This window comes from Anabrus simplex, chromosome 5, assembly GCF_040414725.1.
Source record: "Anabrus simplex isolate iqAnaSimp1 chromosome 5, ASM4041472v1, whole genome shotgun sequence".
In the NCBI taxonomy this organism is placed as follows: Eukaryota; Metazoa; Arthropoda; class Insecta; order Orthoptera; family Tettigoniidae; genus Anabrus; species Anabrus simplex.
Genome location: NC_090269.1, coordinates 75734872 through 75757983, shown reverse-complemented (window position 1 = coordinate 75757983; position 23112 = coordinate 75734872). Strand labels below are relative to the sequence as shown.

The 23112-nt window shown below is 38.2% G+C and overlaps 1 protein-coding gene across 3 annotated transcripts in view; it reads left to right on the top strand.

Moving 5' to 3' along the window:
• The window catches only part of LOC136873760 (DENN domain-containing protein 1A), a 257596-nt gene that overhangs the window by 101896 nt on the left and 132588 nt on the right, over positions 1-23112 (top strand). For all 3 annotated transcript variants that reach the window (XM_067146947.2, XM_067146948.2, XM_067146946.2), the window contains exon 6: positions 1178-1435. In XM_067146947.2, coding sequence (XP_067003048.2) covers positions 1178-1435 — 258 coding nt within the window. The remainder of the gene's footprint in view (positions 1-1177; positions 1436-23112) is intronic.

Sequence of the window (23112 nt, the reverse complement as noted above, 5' to 3'; positions counted from 1 at the left end):
TGAAGGCAGACTGGAGATACCTGTTCTGCGGGAGGCTGGGCGTTATCCTCCTGGAAAGTAAGGTCAAGCTGCGCCAGGAAGGGAAGCACGCATGGTTGCTGAATTTCTTGGATGCATTGCTGTGCTATCAGGGTTCCTTCAATCACCACTAGCTGGAGACTGGAATTGTAGGAAATGCACCCTACCACGACAACTCTTATTGGGGCAGTGTGCAGCTCTACAATGACGTGTGGATCACTGCGCTGCTCAGGACATCTCCTGACTCTAATTCGGTCGTCATTTGCAACCATGATTGTTTGCTGAACACCATTCATCACCAGTCCTCGAGCTGCCATGTTGCCCATTCCTGGCAGAAGTTCAAATTGCTCGGCAGTACTCGCATCATAATGGCAGGCATCGTAAGGGACTCTGCGGTGACGCTGCTTTGCTAGGCACCTGGCTATAGTACAGCTGGATGGTGCATGGAGTGTTACATCCTCCCTGCTGGTGGTCCACCAGGATCAACTCAAGCCTTCTTGACTCGTGTGTACCTTCAAGTTCCCTCTGTGTCCAAGATCTACACTCAGTGTAGTCAGAACATTTGAAGCGGTGAGCAGTATGCCAAAACGTCCAGCATGTCTCTTAGTTCCATGATGCAGCTTCTCTCAAACTTGTATAGCTGTTGAGTCGAATTTGCTGTCAGGGCATGCTGCTTGTTCACTCACTGTAACTCTGTGGCTCACAATGCTACTAGCCTTATTTAGTAGTCTTATATCTTTGAATGAGGGAGCGGCATGTATGATCTCTAGTCACACTTCTGGCACACAAGCAACTGGCATTAAAGATGTCAGCCCATGGCGATACCGTGTGACAACCTTTATTGTACTTGGGTGATTTGTTCCTGGTGCACAATTTTTTTGTTTTGTTTTGCAAATGAGTGTACCTCAGGAAATATATTTTGACGATGCTGTAGTGAGAATGCTTCAGAAACATTACTGAGTAGGAATTTCTATTCTCTTCTTCACGTTTACTGAATTTAGAGGGACAGCAAATTTGAAGATAAAATTACACTTTGAATTCTCTCTTCATCTTCACATCTTGGTAAATATCAAGGTGGATTTACAAACATATTTTGTTTATTCACTATGTTATCAATGTTCTTTTGAATATTATTTTAAAATAAATTTGTTTGTTTTAGCGGAATCTCACCGAGTACTACAGTGCTGTGGATGTTCAGAATATGATGACTGTTTTTGCATCAATGCTGTATGAACGTCGAATTATTTTTACATCCAAGAAACTCTCTCGGCTTAGTGCATGTGTGCAGTCAGCGAATGCAATCATCTATCCAATGAACTGGCAGCATATATTTATACCAGTATTGCCCATTGCTTTGATTGATTACTTATTGGCACCAATGCCTTATTTAATAGGAGTTCCAGAGCCAGTTCTTCAGGTAAATATGTTAAAATCTAAGAACTGCATTCTTATTTGTGGTGACTTTGTTTTTCAACAAAATTTCAAGATTAATTTTTCAATCTTGAGATACATTCACTTGCCTATATACAGAGTGGGTCTTTCCTCCATGGCAAAAATCAAGGAGGTGATAAGGAAGAAAACAAAGCCAGGATGTATAGTTAATTTCACCACACTCTCTTTATTACAACTGTATGCTCCTAAGACAGACCTGCATCTGATGGTGCTAGAGCAACTGTCTGTCCTTAGTAACACTCATAACTTATGCAATTTAAATGCAAGTGTGAATTGTGGGTTTGTATGATAACTTTTTGTACAGCAATCTGCAGTCATATCGCTACACAATGCGTTTTCTTCCTCAACTTTGATAAACTGTAATTAACAATCAGTGGTAGCATATTAGATCATGTTTCTTGGCTTATATCTTCATCATCGCCCCAGCCACCACCCTGCGTTTTGCCATAGAGGAAAGACTCTTCATATATATGTTTATATGTTACCATTCAACGTTAGTATTTATTTCTAAATCCATTTTATTTTTCCAAAACTGTTGAGAGAAGTTAGGTCCTTCTTTTACTGCTAGGGGAATAAGAATCTTATGGGAAATTGGAGGAGTTAAACAACCTGAATAACTTGACTTGCTGGGCTGTAAATATGTAGGTATTATTTAGATATCCAACAGATCTATGTGCTAGCCTACTTTGTCCTATATTATGTATATTGAAAATGTACATTTTAAACTATTCAACAAAATTTCTGTACCTATGAAGAAAGTGGTAATGGGGAAAATTCCATTTTTGTTTGATAGAACTGCAGTGCTTCTATTTTGATCGTTTTCTGGCTGCAAGTGTCATCATCATCATCATCATCATCAAAACCCTCCAGCGTGTTGGGTAGGGTGGTGTTAACACATTGACGACCAGCCCTGGAGATCTCCATAGTTCTGTGGCCAGCGGTTGACGACGGGCCCCGGAGATCTCCGTTTTTACGCAAGGGTATTGTTTGTATCTTGTGCTGTCTGCTGGCTATAATTTTAACTACTTTCAATCATGTCATGGAGTAGAGGGATCGTAGGTTTTAGTGTTGATGTATTTCTTTATTGTGCGATCGTAGTAGCCATGGAAACTTCATATATACATGGGTATTCTTACGCGTCGAGAATCGCTGTACAAGATGGCGCGCCCATGGCAATGTGCCCTATATGACAATTAACTATTTCAACATTTATATGCATATTCATTAACTGATGTACCACATGGATGATGAGCACTGAGAATTCTCGTAGTTTCCAGTTGACAGTAGGTGACGGGCTACATAAGAATTCTCGCTTTTATGCACCTTGTATTTTCTTGATTGTTGATGAAATTGCTGGTGAGATTATAAGTTCCAAATGGTGTAGTCTTGGAATATAAATTATTGCTGCATCTTTTTTCCTTTAAACCTTCATATATGTAACAAAATAATGTCCGATATGTAGAGCTATTGCCTGGAGCACTGGTGTTGATGTCAACATGGCGCGGCGTGTTCAGTTGCCGACGGCTACCGATAATTGTGATTAATTATGTACAGACCGGTTATAATAGGTACCGAGTGACACTGAATTACTTATTTCTAATGATTAACGGCTAACACTAAACAGGGAGTAGCCGTAAAGAGCTGTTGCATACTTGAAAACAGTGAGTATACGAATGGCACAAATATGACATTCATACTACACTGTGCTTAGAAAGATTATTGAATGGAGCCACAAACGGTACTGCTCTGAAAAATATCACAACGTACACACTACAGAGCAACTTAGTGAGTTCATGTTCCAAGTTTGAGGTCTATATCTTGAATACATTTCGAGTTACAGTGGTTTGAGTACAGCAGTGTAATTTCTTTCTTGGAAGCTTGAACTATCCAGTCTGAATGGGGTAGCCGCCTCCGTTCGGCACCCGTCGTTAATGTGTTAAACGAGTTTTCCTTCTCTTCCACCGCTGACTCCCAATTCCCTCCTCTTCCCTCCACATCTGCTTTCAGTTATGAATGCCTTTAATAAGAGCTGTCGTCTCTTTACCCAAGCAGCATAGACAAGCACCTCAAAATAAATTTGTTGAAAACCTTTGTCTGGAGTGTGCTGTTATATGGAAATGTGAACTGGACACTCAGGGAAGCTGAGAGGGAAAGGATTGCGGCTTTGAATGTGGTGTTTTCAGAGGATGTGCAGAATTATCTGGGTGAAACAAGTGGCGAACAAAGAGGTTCTGCTTGAGGATTGAATTGGCTCTGCCATGCTTATGGAACCTAATTTGCAAGAGAAGAGATGTGCGGATTGGGCTATGGAGCTGAAAAAGCTGCGGAGGGGAGGAATGCTTGAGGCAGACAGAGGTTGCAGTACATCGATAAAGTTGTGAGGAATTCCATTTGTCACTCCTATCACTCCTATACATCTCTGAAGAGTAGCCCAAGACAAGTGAACTATGGAAAGCTGCTTGTGCTGCCACATAGTGTTGATGATGTAATAATAATAATAATAATAATAATAATAATAATAATAATAATAATAATAATAATAATAATAATAATTAGAGCTGCCAATCAATTTAAAATGTTTATCGGTTCACCGAATGCCTTTAATTGGTTAATCAAATTTTAATCTGGTTCACACAGTATAAGATCGAGAAACACACATTGCATAATATATTTTCATAAATCAATATGCTATAAACGAGAATACATATATTTACATTTTAATTGTATTGATGGCATGCAAGTAATAAGAAAATTAAGAATCATTTAAGTTAATATTTTTAATGCATTTCAATACTGATGAATTAGTGATTAAAAATTTGAAACTGTGATGTGGAAGCTGGACTGAATGTATTTTCCACCACTGTAGAGGGTCTGTGAAGTAATCTCCTTGTTTCAGCAGCGACTCTCCATCACAGGTGGTGCCGAACTCGAAACTGAAATGAAATGAGCAGAATCCTGTTTGTTTTTGTTGATTTCATAATTCACTTTCCTCTTTTTGTTGCATAGTTTTGCAGGAACTTATACTCCTTGCATGCCTCTCTCGAAAATTCTTTACCACACAGATTCCGGTACTTTTTTCCAATACATCTGAGATAATTAAATGTATAATCGAGAGCAGTAGCTTCCTTGTATGTCTTCAAATTACACCAATCATTTATACTAGCCATTAAATCATCAATAAGAGTCATTTTAACCCATATCTGCCCAAATTATTTTTCTGTCGAATATTGCGATATATTTCGTAAGTACAGTTGTTTATAACCTAAATGAAAAGGTTATGATGATTTTAAGTTACAATAACAAAATTTCGCGGAGATTTACCCTGTCAACATTTGTCGACAGTGAGCATAGACGGGTAGGGTAAAAGACATACTCAATAAATAAACTTTTCGTTGCATTTTGAGCTCATATCAATATAATAATTAATCACTTAGTAAATATTAGTCACACAACTGTTGAATAAGCACAAAATAATACAAAATATGTGATTCAAACATAATTGAGGTACAGTTTTGTCTCAATTTAGAATGCACACTGTTCCAAAACAAAAGGACAATATTTGAATGTTTGTAGTACTTGTTACACACACAATACCAAAGTTTCAGCAAGTATGATCAATCTGAAAATAGTAAAAAAATGAAAACTACGTGTAGAACTTCAAAACAATTTAGTCTGCGTTTTGAGGTTACATTCTGCTTTTCGTCATCCAGTCTGGTTAAGCGTGCGTGAAATGCTTCGAAGCAAAGGACGTGGCAGCCAACGTTACATTTTTTCACTGTTTACTGGCAGATTTACCACATTGAGTGCACCACACTTGTTTCTCTCTTGTTTTGAGATAGTGGGATACCCCATCGAAACGCACTTCTGGCAATACGCGTGAAGATACTATCGTACTCGGTCTTCCTGCGTTAGGATGTGTAGCGACACAAGATTGGATGTATACCCTAACGATGTACCGTGTGAAGCCGAGAGGGTCTAAATTTTCCTCTTTGCCCTTTGCGGTCAAACGCTAAAGTTCACTTATTTTTGTACACACTAATTCAGCACCAGCCCGGAGTTGATTACCAGAGTGTCTGTTTATATTTCCATATGACTCATCATCATTGTTATTTCCGTCACTATGGAAAGCATTTTCACGTGGTTCTATGTATATATTAGCATCTAGGATGTCTTGTGATTCCTCCAGGATGCTTAGGATCTGCTCGACAGTCAATCTGAGAAGAAGACATGAAAATTCTATATCACTACTGAGGCAATCCCATTCGCACCCACTGTCGACATATGTCGACGTGGAAGTTTTGTGCTCAGCCATAAATGAATTCAAAATGTGTTAAAGGCACGTTTCGTTATTACGTTTAACACAACAGTCCGATCTTACTTTCAACTGTAACAATATTATAAGAAAATATTACTCACCGCAACAGATGTCATCCTCTTGAGTGTATACGGAATGCTATTTCATACGCAGCGACGCAGTAAGGCGCGAAATCGAGTGGTTTTTTTTTTTTTTCATGCTGTGCATTAAGTGTCAAACAATGAACTGTAAACGATACACCTCAAAAATATTCTTCCGGTTTACCGTCATAAGATCGACAATATTCAGATATTAACATCGACAAATGTCGACAGTGGGCACATGTGGGTTAAATCCAGCTATGTACCAGGATCAACATCGTAGCAACGTAAAGATAATTTCAAGTGTGTTACTGCAGGCAGTACAAGACTACCTGTCACATATTTGCTACCACCAAGGAGGTCTGATATTTGTAAACATGGCTTAAGACACATTTTTTCTATCGCCTCCCTTTCGGTTGTTGTTAGAGGTCTGAGGGTAAGTCGACATGATGTCTGTAATACCCCTTGTAACTTTCATAAGGTTCTCGAACATGAAATATGTGTTATTCCATTGAGTAACTATGTCCTGTTTTAGTTTACACATATCAAAGCCTTGTTCTTCAAGATTTTCATCAAGTTGATTTTCTAGATAAGGGCTGTGTTTAAAATGTCGCACTATTTTCGTACACTTTGAAAGTGATGTTTCGATAACAGCATCCTTGATAGCTTTATGTAAACTTAATTATAGAATGTGTGCTGCATGCTGAAAATTGTCGTACTTTTCTCTTTAAACTCCTAGAACGATATTTCTTGCATTGTCAGTTCAAACAGCGTCCACTTCATCTTCCAACCCCCATTAACAAACTACACCTTCAAACTCTTATGTCCAGGTAACAGCATTGTGGTTTTCTGTAACATGTTTAACCCGTAATATTGAATTACAATAACTATTCCCAATTTGAATCAATCCAGTGAGCTGTAACCCCCAAGTAGGTACGGTTAGATATGGAAGATCAAAAATCTCCCGTGAGACTAACAAATTCTGCTTGCTTCAGTTCATCTAATTGTTTTGATCTTTCTGCGTCATAAATTTCATTTTTGTTATCTTGTTTCTAGAGGGAAGATGGTAAAGTGTGAGAATTGAGAGTTTCCCGTAAAACTTCTTCAAGGCTACGATCAGAGACAATGTTCACCGACCTACTAACTTGCATAATGCTCCAACGCTGGCTGAGAAGATGAACTATTCGACTTTGGAAAAGATGAATATTTTTAATATGATATTAAAGACTGGTACTTCCAGTACAACTGAATGATTTTCTGCATTTGTTACAAAAACACTGTTTTTCTGTCTGTCACCTTGCCACAGTCATTTAGTTTAAATCCGAAACTTTCACCAACTTTTCCTCGCATCGGCTCATCAGCCATATTTGTAACTGACAAACACTGAACGTGAACAAATTTTGTCTTCTGAATGACAACCACACATGAACTGAGGTTTAAGTTATCACTTTTTCTACTCTATCTTTCTAGCAATTGGTATCTGGAAATTCCTTAATGACAGTCCCTTCAAGTACCTTCCACACCTCTACCCATTATGCTGCCTGACTGTGTTTTGTTAAGGCCCGCAAATGTGCTAAGAGAGCCTGTCCGATATTTCCTTTCCAATAGTTTATAAGAGGAATGGTTATAACTCTTGTTCTGGAAGAAAGCTATTAGGGAGGTAGTACTTTTACAATACCTTTCTGAAAAAACTTATATCATCAACAGCTGACTTGAATGACTTGTCTGTCATACAGTAGCGAAGACTAGCACACCAAATGGTAAATAATAATAATAATAATAATAATAATAATAATAATAATAATAATAATAATAATAATAATCGACTTCAAGAAGGCCTATGACTCTATTGATAGAATCACGCTTATTCAAGTCCTAAAAGAATTTGGCTTGGATAACAAAACTAGGGCAATCATCGAACAGACCCTAACTAACACAATCTCCAGAGTTAAGTTCAGAGAAGAAATTTCAGACTCTTTCAAGATAAAGACAGGAGTTAGGTAGGGAGATGGGCTCTCACCCCTGCTCTTCAATTGCATCCTTGAAAAAATCATCCGTGAGTGGCGCAATGAAATTAACAACGATGGGCTCCAAAATGGTGTGAGATTGGGTTACAAGAACATGAACCTTTCAATTGATTGCTTAGCTTTTGCAGATGATCTAGCAATTTTCTCTGATTCTTTGGAGGTGGCTACAAAACAAATTAATCACCTCAAGACACAGGCGGAAAAAGCAGGCCTCCAGATATCATTGGAGAAAACGCAATTCATAACTAACATCAAGCCAGCACCAAGAGAGCTAAAAGTAAACCAGGGGGCAATCAAATGGACAGATAAGTTTAAATATCTTGGCGAGTGGATAGAACCAAACATCGATGAAAAAGAAGCTTTCGCGTCACACATGAATAAAATGGAAATGGCTTATCAACTGACCAAAGACGTTTACAACAAAAAGTCCATATCCTTGAACGCAAAACTCAGACATTACTGCGCTATCGTAAGACCAGAGACTCTGTATGCAGCGGAATGCCTTGCTATGAACAAGAAAGGCCTGATGGAAAAATTGGAAATTAAAGAGAGAAAGATCTTAAGGAAAATTCTTGGCCCAATTAAAGACAAAGATGAATATAGACATCGGCATAACTATGAGCTGTATACTCATGTCCAGAAGATCTCTGATGTCATGTGGAGAAGGAGAATTGCATTTTATGTCCACTTGCTAAGACTGAAACCCACACGATTATCAAACCAGATCTTCACCTATTTCAAAGATAAGACGACCCAGCCAACTTGGTTCAAGGAGGTGGAAAGGGACCTACAGGAGATGGGGATCACGTATGAAGATATACAAGACCGCAACCCACTCAGGAAGAAACTAAAAGACCACCAGGGTTTTCAAGAAAATCTAAAGTTGAAGACGGGAAAGACGTGGACGGTAGAAAGAAAAGAGCAATACTGGAAACGAATGAAGGAGCACTGGGCAAAGATCAAAGCCCAGTGAAGACAGCTGAAATAACGTGGTCCTTAGTAGGCCGATATGAACGAATAACAATTATTATTATTATTATTATTATTATTATTATTATTATTATTATTATTATTATTATTATTATTGTAACCATTAACGGCTGCTTACACAATGAGCATCAAATAATAGTAAGTTTATGAATTTATGAACACAGTAAAAACAGTAAAACAAACTCTAGGTTCTACCGAAGCAATGTACTATAAAATGTAAACAACAGGTTGGATAACATGACAACTACAAAATGGATGTGGAAAGCGGCATGGGAACCCTGCAAGGTAAATATTGTATCCCTTGAGAACGAAGAAATCGTAGATGGTAATTTTCCTTGTGTATGTTTATTTAAAGTAAACAAAACAAAATAATAAAAGATAAACAAAAACCCAAAGATTTGTCATAGGAAATGTGTTGATAGCGCCTCCAGTTATGTACACTATACTAAACAAATTCCTGATGATTTTAATGAGGACTAATCCCAATCTACACAAATTAGGAAAAAAGGAAAGAAACAAAATCTTAATACAGAGAACTTGCATCAGTACCTAAAACACTTCCAGTAAAGAGCATAGATTTTACGTGCGTCTGTTAAGAGATACAGAACGATGAGAGACAAACCCGAGGAAAAGTTAAATTACATGTTAGTTACAAGGTTAATAAAAAGAAAAAGAAAAGGGACCAAAAACAAAAGGAAAAGTCATTTCGACAATATTAGTGGTGAAATTGAATCTCGAGGATAAACACCTGTGCAAGAAAAGAAATAATTACATTTAAATGAAGTTAATGTCCGAAATAAAAGAAGAAATATCGCTTACTCTGAGACTGGTTACCCATGACAGGACCGATGCAGAACTGTGTCCGCTCTATAGGATGGTCAAAAGTCGAAGACGTAGAGACTACCTCACTACTACGAAGGAGATGAGATCAAAAAACCGGAAATGGTGCAACCACCAAAGTAACCAATCAGGATACAGAATTTACCCTCAACTTTCACATTCACCATTATATTTTATCTTATTTTCACCAATCAGATGTCTCTTCTTTCTTGCTGATCCAGAAGAGTCTTTTACACAACAGGAAATACGCCGCTAAAACGGCACGTGTAGGTACACACTGTTACACAAGTTAGATAATCTAAAATATTAAAACTCACAGCTGCATGATAATTTTACACACACACGCGCGCGCGCGCGCATGCGCATGCACACACACACACACACACACACACACACACACACACACACACAATTCCAAAACAGGTTTTTTTTCCATGTTCATAGGTCCAAATAAGATAATACACACAAAAAAAAATTCAAAAAGTAAATTATGGAATTTCCCTCTTTTCTTCACTGCTGTCTTAATCCTGCAATGTCCTCCACCTCACAAACTTGAGCTACACTCGAAAACTGACAAACATTTTTCATTAATAGGAGGTTTTGCCACACTTCATAGTTTTGATGCCAGTATGCACCTACTTTTCTTTTGGGTGTCGCTGATTTCGGTAGCTGCCAACAAACTTCCATACACATGGAAAGAACCTCCCCGAAGAGTGATGATTTACATTCGGGCGTTCCCTGGGCAATGGTGAGGTGTTAACACCGGCTGATCTTTCCAATCCAGAAGTAACATAACTATTATATAATGACATTCATAAGTCGGGAAAGGTTCTTTTCAGAACCAAAAATGACCATATCTATAAACATAGAAGGTATGTCAACTTGTAAACAACAGCTCTTACAAGAACTTTACCAAACAACAAACTGTGATGTAATATGTGTACAAGAAACTCACAGGGATGTACACAACCACGTCCTAGAATACCAGGTATGAAATTGGCAGCAGAGAGACTGCATGGACGATGTGGTAGTGCAGTCTTCATCAAGCCAGATCTCCAGATACTCTCCACATCAGTTACAGAAGAAAATGATATAGAATTGATCGCAGTGGATTTGAGCAATTCGGTTATAGTTTCCATCTATAAACCTCCTAATGTAACATTCTTATTCATGCCACCTAACAGTCTCAATGATTGGAAGGTATCTTTCTTCATTGGCGACTTCAACAGCAGTATTTGGGGCTACGAACAAGACAAGAGTGGTGAGAATGTTTTAGAATTGGCTGAGGAACACCATCTGTCTCTTATCCATGATAGCAAGCTCCCTTCTTTTAACAGTGGTAGATGGAAGCGGGGTTATAATCCAGACTTAATATTTGTGAGCAAAAAGATAGCACATCAGTGCGTTAAATCTGTATGTGCTCCTATTCCGAATACACAGCATCGCCCAATAATGTGTCAACTGGTAGCTGACATTAGACCTCAAGAGGTCTACTTTAAAAGGAGATATAATTTTAAGAAAGCTAACTGGGAAAGATTCACCAACTTACTGGACGAGAAGATCAAACCACTCAATCCAATTCCAGAAGCATATGAACAGTTTAATAATATCATCAGGGAGTGTTCAAGAGCTACAATCCCTAGAGGATGTAGAACAAACTACATACAAGGTCTAACTCAAAAAACCTCTGCCCTCCTAACAGAGTATCATAAACTCTTTGAAGAAAACCCTTTCAGCAATGACACCATCACATTGGGACAACAAGTATTTTCTTCTATTTCTGAAGTAAAACGGGCACAGTGGTTAAGGTTGATGGAAGAGATTGACATGGGTAGAAGTATTTAAAGATAAAAATTTCATTGTTCCGTATTGAAATTATTAACATTAAAAATTAAATAATTGAAGTTCAACCAATTCAATACATAAAAGAAAGAAATGTAGTAATTACATTCTTATTTAAATGGGACCGGTTTCGACCCTACTCCAGGTCATCGTCAGCCGTTAAAACAAGTAGGCGAAATCACACAATGTTTATGAATATTGGAGAAATGGGTCAGATTCACACTCTGTCAGGCACAAAGTCACAACACTACTTGTTTTAACGGCTGACGATGACCTGGACTAGGGTCGAAACCGGTCCCATTTAAATAAGAATGTAATTACTACATTTCTTTCTTTTATCTGACCCATTTCTCCAATATTCATAAACATTGTGTGATTTCGCCTACTTGTTTTAACAGCTGACGATGACCTGGACTAGGGTCGAAACCGGTCCCATTTAAATAAGAATGTAATTACTACATTTCTTTCTTTTATGTATTGAATTGGTTGAACTTCAATTATTTAATTTTTAATGGGTAGAAGTAGTCAAAAAGCTTGGCGATTACTTAGACGACTCAGCAATGATCCTAATAAAACTTCAACACATTCCAGTGTCACAGCAAACCAAATAGCACATCAACTTCTACGAAATGGACAACCATCAAATCCATGTCGGCTTCGGAATAAAGGAATTGAGAGGGATTATGAACAGGAGACAGATACACTCACTAAACCTTTTACTTTATCTGAGCTGAGCAGAGCAATAAATCAGTGTGAGAATGGTAAGGCTGCCGGCCTAGATGAAATAGGTGTTGAGCAAATTAAGCAATTTGGACCTGTTGCTAAACAATGGTTAATACAACTGTACAACAACTGTATAAACACCTGCAAGTTACCACGTGTGTGGTGGAAAGCCAGAGTAATCGCAATTCTCAAACCAGGAAAAGACCCAAATGATCCGAAAAATTATAGACCTATCTCACTGTTGTTATCTGTACAAGATCCTAGAACAGATGATCCTGGAAAGACTTACTGTGATCATTGAACCACTTCTTATCCCAGAGCAAGCAGGATTCCGTAAAGGAAAAAGTTGTACTTCACAGGTCCTCCATCTCACACAAGATGGATATGAAAATCATAAAATCACAGGGGTGGCTTTTATCGACTTATCTGTTGCATATGATACAGTTAATCATCGTATACTGTTGCACAAATTATACAACATGACAAAAGATTACAAGATGACTCAAGTAATTTGCAGTCTTCTCCAAAATCGTAGGTTCTTCGTTGAATTTCAGGATAAGAAAAGTCGATGGAGGAAACAAAAGAATGGTTTGCCACAAGGCAGTGTTCTCGCCCCTATGCTCTTTAATATCTAAACGAATGACCAACCTCTTCCAGTTGGCACCAGAAGCTTCATATATGTGGATGATCAAGCTATTGCTACTCAAGCAAACTGCTTTGAGGTTGTAGAAGAAAAGTTATCAGAGGTTCTTTCTGAACTATCCTACTACTACAGAGGAAACCAATTGAAGCCTAACCCATCTAAAACTCAGGTGTGTGCCTTCCATTTAAAGAACAGACAGGCGTCAACACCTAAATATCTAGGCGTAACATTGGATCGTGCTCTCATCTACAAACAACACTGCATGAACATCAAGCAGAAAGTGTCTGCTAGAAACAACATCCTTCGCAAGTTGTCTGGAACCAATTGGGGTACACATCCAAAGATGTTGAAAACTACAGCACTGGCTCTGTGTTACTCCGCTGCAGAATACGCTTGCCCTGTTTGGTACAGATCAGGTCATGCTAAACAAGTTGACATTTCTCTAAATGAAACATGTCGACTCATTACTGGCTGCTTGAGACCAACTCCACGAGATAGAATATACTGCTTGGCTGGAATTGCCCCACCAGATATAAGAAGAGAAGTTGCATCCATGAATGAGAGAACTAAAGCACTCGCCTCATGTGCACACCCATTGAATGGATATGAACCTGCCCACCGAAGATTGAGGTTTAAGAGGAGTTTCCTGAATACAACCGAAGATTTAAACGAATCTGCTCAATCCACAAGGTTGAGATTATGGAGAACTAGAAATCCTCAACTTGCTGGTTGGATGTTACCAATTGAACATCTCCCTCCAGGACACGAGGAACACTGGTCTATGTGGAAATTGTTGAACAGGCTTCGCACTGGGGTTGGTAGATCAAGAATCAATATGGTAAAGTGGAGCTTTCCTGGCACATCCAGACAATGTGAATGTGGTGAAGACCAAACCACAGCCCATTTCATGAACTGTAATAAATGTCCTTTAAGTTGCACAATAGAGGACTTGATGGCTGCGACACCTAATGCCCGTGATTTGGCAAAATTCTGGGCAGACACTATTTGATATGTATGTCATTAAGTACCATTATGCTATGTAAAATGTATGCTTCTGATACAAATAAATAAATAAATAAAGCCCAACCACATAAAGGCAGGAACATTTCGTCAACTCGGTCCCAGTATTGGACCGTTGCGACCAAATAGTGTAGTGCAGTATCCAGACAGGCACAGTAGTATGTCCACCAGATGGACCAAAAGTTTTTGCAGCAACTGCAATACAAACAGATATGCAGTGGTGTTTTTTGTTTTTATTTTTTCCAATAATGAAACGAACGTCACCCAACTGGTGGCTCAGTAAATGCTCCATTGGGAGACTCCCTCCCACACTTGGGATACCAGAACCTCAGGGCAAGCACTATTTATTAATTTTAATAAGGACGAAAGATAAAATATGAAAATCTACAGGAGTTTATCCCAGAGCCTGAAAGGTTACAATTACAATTTCCTAAGTTGTGACCATAAAAACAAAATATTACATAACATAATCATTATTATATAAAATCCATTACATTTAAAAGAAAATACCCATTAATCATACATAAAGTCTATATACACAAGGATAACACGTGTGTTGGTTGGCCAGCCATAATTTAATTCAGACATTTCTTACAACTGAGACATAAATAGTCACATAACGGAAATGCACATCGATGCAAATGCCTAGGGTACCTTTATCCGCAATAAATGCACTCTACTGATCCCCTTCCTTTCAGAATCACTTACGATTAAAGATACTAGGGTAAGAAATTTCAAAATTGTGCAGGGACCTCAAAATATGGGGGCTAACTTAGTAATAACATGGTCTGCAGCACTACTGATAGGATGAGTTTTAACAAAAACCTGTGGTCACCCACAAACAGATTGTGTGGTCTTCGCCCGTGATTGTAGTTACGTTGAACTTTAGCATAATAAACCTTCAAATGTTACGCGCATGATGCCAAGTAGCACAGATCGTTTCTGGGTTGGCAACGTCAGGAAGGAGATCGTTAATGGACCATAGATTCGTAAGTGGAGAAATGAAAATGAAAACCTACAACCTGTTCTCCAGTCTTTGGCCAGGTTAGGGATGTAATGAATGAACCAGATCTAGGCTATTATTACGATGGGGTCGCCACTCCCAAAGTGATTTATTAATGACTGATAAATGCTATGAAATGATAATGGAGCGTGTTGCTGGAATGAAAGATGACAGGGAAAACCGGAGTACCCGAAGAAAAACCTGTCCTGCCTCTGTTCTGTCCAGCAAAAATCTCACATGGAGTGACTGGAATTTGAACCATGGTATCCAGTGGTGAGAGGCCGACATGCTGCTGTCTGAGCCACGGAGGCTTCGAAAGTGGAGAGTTAGGAGTAAAAGCTAGTATTAATTAAGCTGGCATTTGCTTATGACTCTCATGGACAGCAGTATTAAAGGCAAAAGACAACCAGTTGAACAATGAATCCCACTTAGAGTGGCCATTAGAGTGATAGGCATAAGAGCAGATCTAAGATTTTGATTAACTCTTACAGCGGAATTAGGCCTCGGATAATATGGGGTAGTAGTTAGGTGAGAAATTGACAAATCAAAACAGAAATTACGGAACTGAACAGAGGTAAAATCTTCGGCATTGTAACTCAGTAAAAATTGACAAGGTCCAAAGAAAGCAAAGATCTGTTTCAAACAAGAGATGGTAGTATTAGCATTAGCCATAAGAGTTGGGAACAGTCATGTAAAACGTGAGAAAGCATCAACACACACAAGTATGAAACATTGGTCGGTCCGTGACCTCGGGAAAGGATAAATTTAATCTATGAATAATCTCTCCATAGGACGAGAAGCTTGCTCAGATGAGAACAGACCTAGGTGGATATTAGGTGCAGGTTTACTAATGTTACAAGTTTTGCAAGATTTGACAAGAGTATGGATTTCACCATCCATGGATTTCAAAAGGAAATGTTTACGGATTTTCTGTCTAGTTTTGAAAACACCAAGATGACCACCAACTGGAGATTCAGGAAAGTATCTGAAAAGAGCAGGAACTAGGTTAGATGGAACAACAATTTTGGGGTCTCTTCTACCGTGAGCAGGACAACATAGAACACCATTCTTAAGAACATAAGGTTTAACATGTTCGCCAGATTTAATCCTGACAGTAATAGCCTTCAATTCAGCATCTTCTTCCTGATGTTTGGAAATATCTTCGAATAGAAAAGGCAAGTTAGTTAGAACTACATTCACAAAGGACAAAGGCTCTGATTGAGGATCAGAACTACCTGGATAGAACATTCTACTTTGACTATCAGCTACAACATTTTCAGTGCCACGAATGTGACGAGCTTCAAACTGAAATGCCGAGGTGCGTACTGCCCAACGCGCAAGATGACCGATACATCTTGGTTTGGCCAATACCCAACTCAATGCCTGATTATCACTTTCAAGATCGAAAGGGAGATGTTCAAGATACATTATGAACCGTTGTAATGAAGAAACAACAGTTAAGGCTTCTAATTCATAAATAGAATAGTTTTGCTCAGCAGGATTTAGACTACATGAAGTATAAGAAATAAGACGATGTCCACCTTCAAATTCCTGAAGAACAACACCAGATATACCTGTTGAAGAGGCATCAGTTTGAAGAATGAAAAGTTTAGAAAAATCTGGCATTACCATAACAGGAGCATTACATAAGCAGATTTCAAATCATAAAAGGCTTTAATTTGGGCATCACCCCACACGAATTTGGCATCCTTTCTTCTCAAGGCATTTAACGGAGCTGCTCGTTCAGCAAACTTGGGGATGAATTTACAAAAGAAATTGACCATAACAATGAATCTGCCTACAGCTTTGACATCCTTACAGGTAGGAAAATTTTGGATGGCAGATGAACGAGATTGATCAGTGGAGACACCTTTCTCTGACACAATATACCCCAAGAATGACATTTGGGGTTGTGCAAAAGTAACCTTACTAGCATTAAGAGTTCGGCCTGCTTTACGCAGTCTTTCAAGGACTTCATTGAAATGGATAAGGTGTTCTTCAAATGTTTCACTGGAAATGACCAAATCTTGAAGGTAATTGTACACAAACTTGAATTTAATGTCTGACAGAATATTATCTAGTAACCGAGTAAGGACAGCTGCTTCAGTACTAAAGCAGAACAAGAGCCTTTCAGATTCATAGAGGTTCCAATCAGTGGCAAAAGCAGTGAGGTGCTTGGATTCCTCATCACGAGATATGTGATAATATACCTGGAAAGACAAAATTACAGTATTAAACTCGGGTAATTTATGTTTAATCACTACCAAAGACTCGTGCAATTCATCTGCAGTTAGTTGAAGAACAGTCGCTGGTAATGCGGATAGCTGAGGAACAGTCACTGGTAAGTTAAGAGAAGAAGCTAATAAACTCATATCGTCCCTAACAGTTGTTCTGGGATTTACTTTATGAATCCGGAGTTCGTAACGTAATTCCTCCTTTCTCAAATGAGAAGGAGTAGGAATGGCTCAAGACATCATGAGAGGAAGAAACTAAAATACAAGATAATTCTGTGCATTGCCATCTTACCTATTTTTAAGGTTAGCTCGGGTCCATCACCATCTACTAATCCTCCTGCTACCAAATGTAACTGTTAATGGCTGGTTACACAAACATCAAATAATAATAAGTTTATGAATTTATGAACACAGCAAAAACAGTGAAACAAACTCTTGGTTCTACTGAAGCAATGTACTATAAAATGTATACAACAGGTTGGGTAACATGACAACTACAAAAGGGATGTGGAAAGCGGCATGGAAACCCTGCGAGGTAAATGGAACGCATCCCTTGAGAGGGAAGAAATCATAGATGGTAATTTCCCTTAAATAAGTTTATTTAAAGTAAACAAAACAAAATAATAAAAGACAAACAAAACCCAAAGATTTGTTATAGAAAATGTAAGTGTCGATTGCGCCTCCAGATATGTGCACTATAACAAAGAAATTTTACATGATGATTTTAATGAGGGCTAATCCCAATCTACACAAATTAGGAAAAAAAGAGAGAAAATCTTAACACATAGGCACAGAAAACTTGCGTCAGTACCTAAAACACTTCAACACAAGAGCATAGATTTTACGTGCGTGTGTTAAGAGATACAGAACTACGAGGGGCAAACCCGAAGAAAAGTTAAATTACATGTTAGTTACAAGGTTTAAAAAAAAAAAAAAGAATTCCCTCCAAAAACAAAAGGAAAAGTCACTTCGACAATATTAGTGGTGAATGTGAGTCTCAAAGATAAACTCCTGTGCAAGAAAAGAAATAATTACATTTAAATAAAGTTAATGTCCAAAATAAAAGAAATGGTGCTTACCCCAAGACGTATCCCATGATGGGACCGATGCAGGACCGCGTCCGCTCTCTACGATGGTCAAAAATCAAAGACGCAGATACTACCTCACTTCCACGAAGGAGCGGATGAGATCAAAAAACCGGAAATGATGCAACCACCAAAGTAACCAATCACGATACGGAATTTACCCTCGACTTTCACATTCACCAATTATATTTTATCTTATTTTCACCAACCATAGTCTTTTAGTTCTTGCCGGTCCAGAAAAGTATTTTACGCAACAGGAAATATGCTGCTAAAACAGCATGTGTAGGTACACACGGTTACACAAGTTAGATAAACGACGATATTAAAACTCACAGCTACATGATAATTTTATACACACACACACACAAAATTCCAAAACTTTTTTTTTCAAGTTCAAAGGTCCAAACAAGATAATATCTTATACAACACCAAAAATAAAAATTTCTAAAACAACAAGTTAAGAAATGTCCCTCTTTTCTTCACTGCTGTCTTAATCCTGGCACATCTGTAATAATAATAATAATAATAATAATAATGCACACATTTTGTGCCATGCAAAACAGTTATTTTTCTTTTTACCACGTTACAATTTTAATCGGTTCGATTAATAGGCCAAAGCACTTTGATTGGTTAATTGGTTTTTTAGATTAATCAGTTAATTGGTTCAATTAATTGATTAAATCAACAGCTCTAATAATAATAATAATAATAATAATAATAATAATAATAATAATAATATTTGCTTGAATTTGTTTTCCTCTAGTATGCTAATTTTACTATAAAATTGGTTACTGTCAAAGGGTAGAGAAAGGTCCACCTATTCTTACCATTATTGGTCAATTGTCAATACGGACTATAATGAAATTCATAACTCATGAGATAAAATTGATTCCCACAAACTTAACACAAAATATTTCCTAACTTCTAATGTGATGGAGTAATGTACTGCAATTGAGTAGTGATTTCCATTTGTTAATTTTTTATTATTTTTCTGTACTATTTCCTTGCAAATTTGCTTGATATTTATCACTGAAGATTCAAGTTACAGTTATTTGACAAGGCTTTTAAGATATGATTTGGGATTTCAAATTTAAGAGAGAGAGTTAAATAAGTAGTGGGTGGAACTGCAGTCATTCAAAAGTTAACATTTAAAGAATTTTCTTCTGTTGTTCATGAGTATTTGCTGCTCATAGACGATGCAAACCCTACCCAATGGAAGAGACCACCAGACACATATAATACTAGCTGATGTACCCGTGCTTCGCTACGGAATCCTACACTGTATACAGAATTCTTGGTTACGTAGTGTACATGTTGTGAGCAAGATTGTATTAAATTTCATAGCTCTTAACATTACCCTTTTTTTTTTTAAATTGCAATTTATTCGAGGCTTCGACCTAAGAAGATCTTTTGCCCCTACTTTGCACCATATGTTATGAACCTGCGTGTATTTGGAAATTGCGGAAGTGTAAAGCGTTGAATGTGAGGAAAGGAATATTAAGGATGACACAAACACCCAGTCCCCAGGCCAGGGATATTAATCATGTACAGTAGAGTCTTGCTCATCCGACGTTAGCTTATCCGACATTCCGTGTTATCCGACACTGGTAGACTTAATTTGAACTTTTGGTGGAGACTAAATTCAGGCACACCCGCTGTGGAGGGTGCGACCATGGGACAAGCACTGGCCAGCCCGCTGGCGGTAGGACAGTTTTTTTTTCTCAACGTCAGGTGCAGTGAGTCTTCAGTCATTGTTCATTGTAGTATTGGTTGGGTGTGGATGTTATAGTTTCCATATCCTCTGTGAGTATAGCGAGTAAATGGAAGAAAGTGATTGTTTCTATGGAAGACAAGTTGAGTGCATTAAAGAGACTGGACAAAGGGGAAATTCTTTAAAAAATGGCTTCAGATTATGGTGTTGAATGTGTTACAGTGGGAGACTGGAAAAAACAAGGGAAGAAATTGAAAAGTGGTGCTCTATCAGAGTAGAGAAGAAATGAAAAATGTGAGTACGAAAAAGTAAGTGAAGCACTATTTCTTTGGTTATCTTAACACCGGGAAAAGGGCCTGCCAATATCTGGCCCCATTCTGCAGGAAAAGGCTGTGTATTTCCAGAAGGAGTTTAATGAAGGGGACACTAATTTTCCTGCCAGTGCTGGGTGGCTTGATCGGTGGAAAAAACGGTACGGCATTAGGCAGCTTAATATCTGTGGAGAAAAGTTTCTTTTCGTAAGACATCTGGAATGCTTTTGTTCAATACTGCATGTACTGTACAATTGAATTGATAATTCAATAAATAGAGTACCGTAAAACATGTCCTTGTTTTAGTACTAGAGTATAGCCTTCCTGTTTGTGTCAGTTCATTTTCAAAGTTATTCTGCATTATCCAACATTTTCGGTGATCCGACATACTCCAGGTACCATTTAGGTTGGATAATCGAGACTCTACTGTACAGTTAAAAACCACTGACCCGGGGCCACCAGGTGACAGGCGGACGCGTTGCCCCCTACACCGCGGGGCCAGACTAACGTTACCCTAGAAATGCGACAGGGAATTCACAAAACGTCTTTTCTGATATGAAGAGTGGGTGCCATCAGTCACTATCAGGTTGGGGAGTTTTCATTATAATGTCGGACACTCACTCTCCACCTGCCTTTTTACGTCCTCAGAAAGACTGTTTTAGAGGTTTTTCCAACTGAAATGAACATAGGTCAGTACAATGATGTTAGTAGGAATGGCGCATTTAAAAGCATTGCTTTCATATGAAATATTCGATCAAATGAAAAAAAAAAACCCGCCACATTTGCTCACTTTTAACAAAGATTACTATGCTGCCGATCTAACGTTCCGAAATTCCAGAGCTGGAATGACCAAGCCGCAGACAGCCGTGATCCGTGAACACTCTTGGTCTTTTTATGGTGGGGGGATTCGAATACTGGAGAGTCCCAGGGCAAGAACTATGCTTTTTTACTAATATGTTTCCTAGAGTAACCGATGAGTCTTCACTGCTAATTTGGAATAGAGTGAATGTAGAATTTAATAAAAGTGAAGAGGAAGAAGCTTTTCTTAAGCAACGGCTCTTTTCAGGGTTGAATTTTGAGTTATTTAGTGAATTGTGATGCTATAGTTCGGAACAAGCCTAAATTGTAATTCTAGACCAGGTCATACTACTACTACCACTACTACTACTACTACTACTACTACTACTACTACTACTACTACTACCACCACCACCACCACCAAGTGAGCTTCTGCCTTAAGTGTTCACACTGCTCATTCAAAACAGCATGTCAGAGTAGGGATTGAATAGCTGGAATACTATGATGAACCAGTGTGTTACATATCAGCAGTATCAGAAAATGTATGAACCAGAGGAATGAAATGCTAAAGAAGAAAGTTTTCTAACTCTCCAGCAATTTCCTGCCAATATTCAGTCAGGCTGTTATACTCGGTTCGCAGGAGTAATCCCATCTATCGGAGTTGAGTGGCAGCATAAGAGACAAAGAACATCACAACAAACAATGGTCAGTGTAATTTTATTGTTGCTCAATGTTTTGTGCTTTCGATATTGGAGGTCTTCACATTTAGTTTTCTCCTGACTCTGAAATACCACTCTTATCATAGTTGGTACGGTAAAACTGAATTAAACATAAATACCAATATAAATGGTCCGTTATTGGACATTAAACATAAATGGTCGGAAATTGTATTCTATATAAGTTTTGTCATGTAGTACTTTTCGATAGGACCATTATCATAATTACAGTATTCAAAAATTAAATTTTAGGCGCCTTCCCCTAAACTACAATTTCATTCAGGGTGAATAAAATTGTTTATATCTTAGACTGTAGTTTCTTATTCCCTGACTCTATGCACAGATTTTCATTAAATTCTGTTAACCCATTTTCTCGTGGCTCGGTGTTGATATGGACTTAGCAACAAAAATACAAATTCATGAATATCTGTGTTATCATTGCTGGTACAGTAAACACATTTTCTCACTTTTAACGCACAGGTCTACGCTGCCGATAACAGTCCAAAGTTCCAGAGCTGGAATGATTAAAGCCGCAGATAGGCGTGATCCGTGAACACCCTTCGTCTTTTTTCGGCAGGGAGGGGGTCGAATAGTGCTCCCACGGCATAAACTATGCCCTTCTACTAATCTTTTTCCTAGGAGTACCCGATGAGTCGGAAAATCTTAATTCACTACACTGGCAGCGGAAAAATCTATCTGACTTGGAGACAAATTTTTCCTCCGAGCAAGAGGAGAAACCCACTCTTCACAGCTAATTTGGAATAAAATGAATGTAGAATTTAATAAAAGTAAAGAGGAAGAAGCTTTAATTAAGAAACGTCTCTTTTCAGGGTCAAATTTTGAGTTATTTAGTGAATTGTGGTGCTATAATTTGGAATAGGCCAAAATTGTTATTCTATACCCGGCCATACTACTACTACTACTACTACTACTACTACTACTACTACTACTACTACTACTACTACTACTACTACTACTGAGTGAGCCTCTGCCTTAAGTATGTACTCTGCTCACTCAAAACAGCGCATCAGATTAGGGATCGCATAGCTGGAATACTATGTGTTACGTACCAGTTGTATCAAAAAATGTATGAACCAGAGGAATGGCATGCTAAAGAAGAAAGTTTTCTATCTCCCCAGCTATTTTCCTCTAATATTCAGTCAGACTGTTATATTCGGTATGCAGCAGTAATCCCATCCATTCGAGTTGAGAGGCAGCATAAGAGACAAAGAATATCACCTCAAACAATGGTCAATGTAATGTCACTGTTGATCAATGCTATGCGCTTTTGATATTGTAGGTCT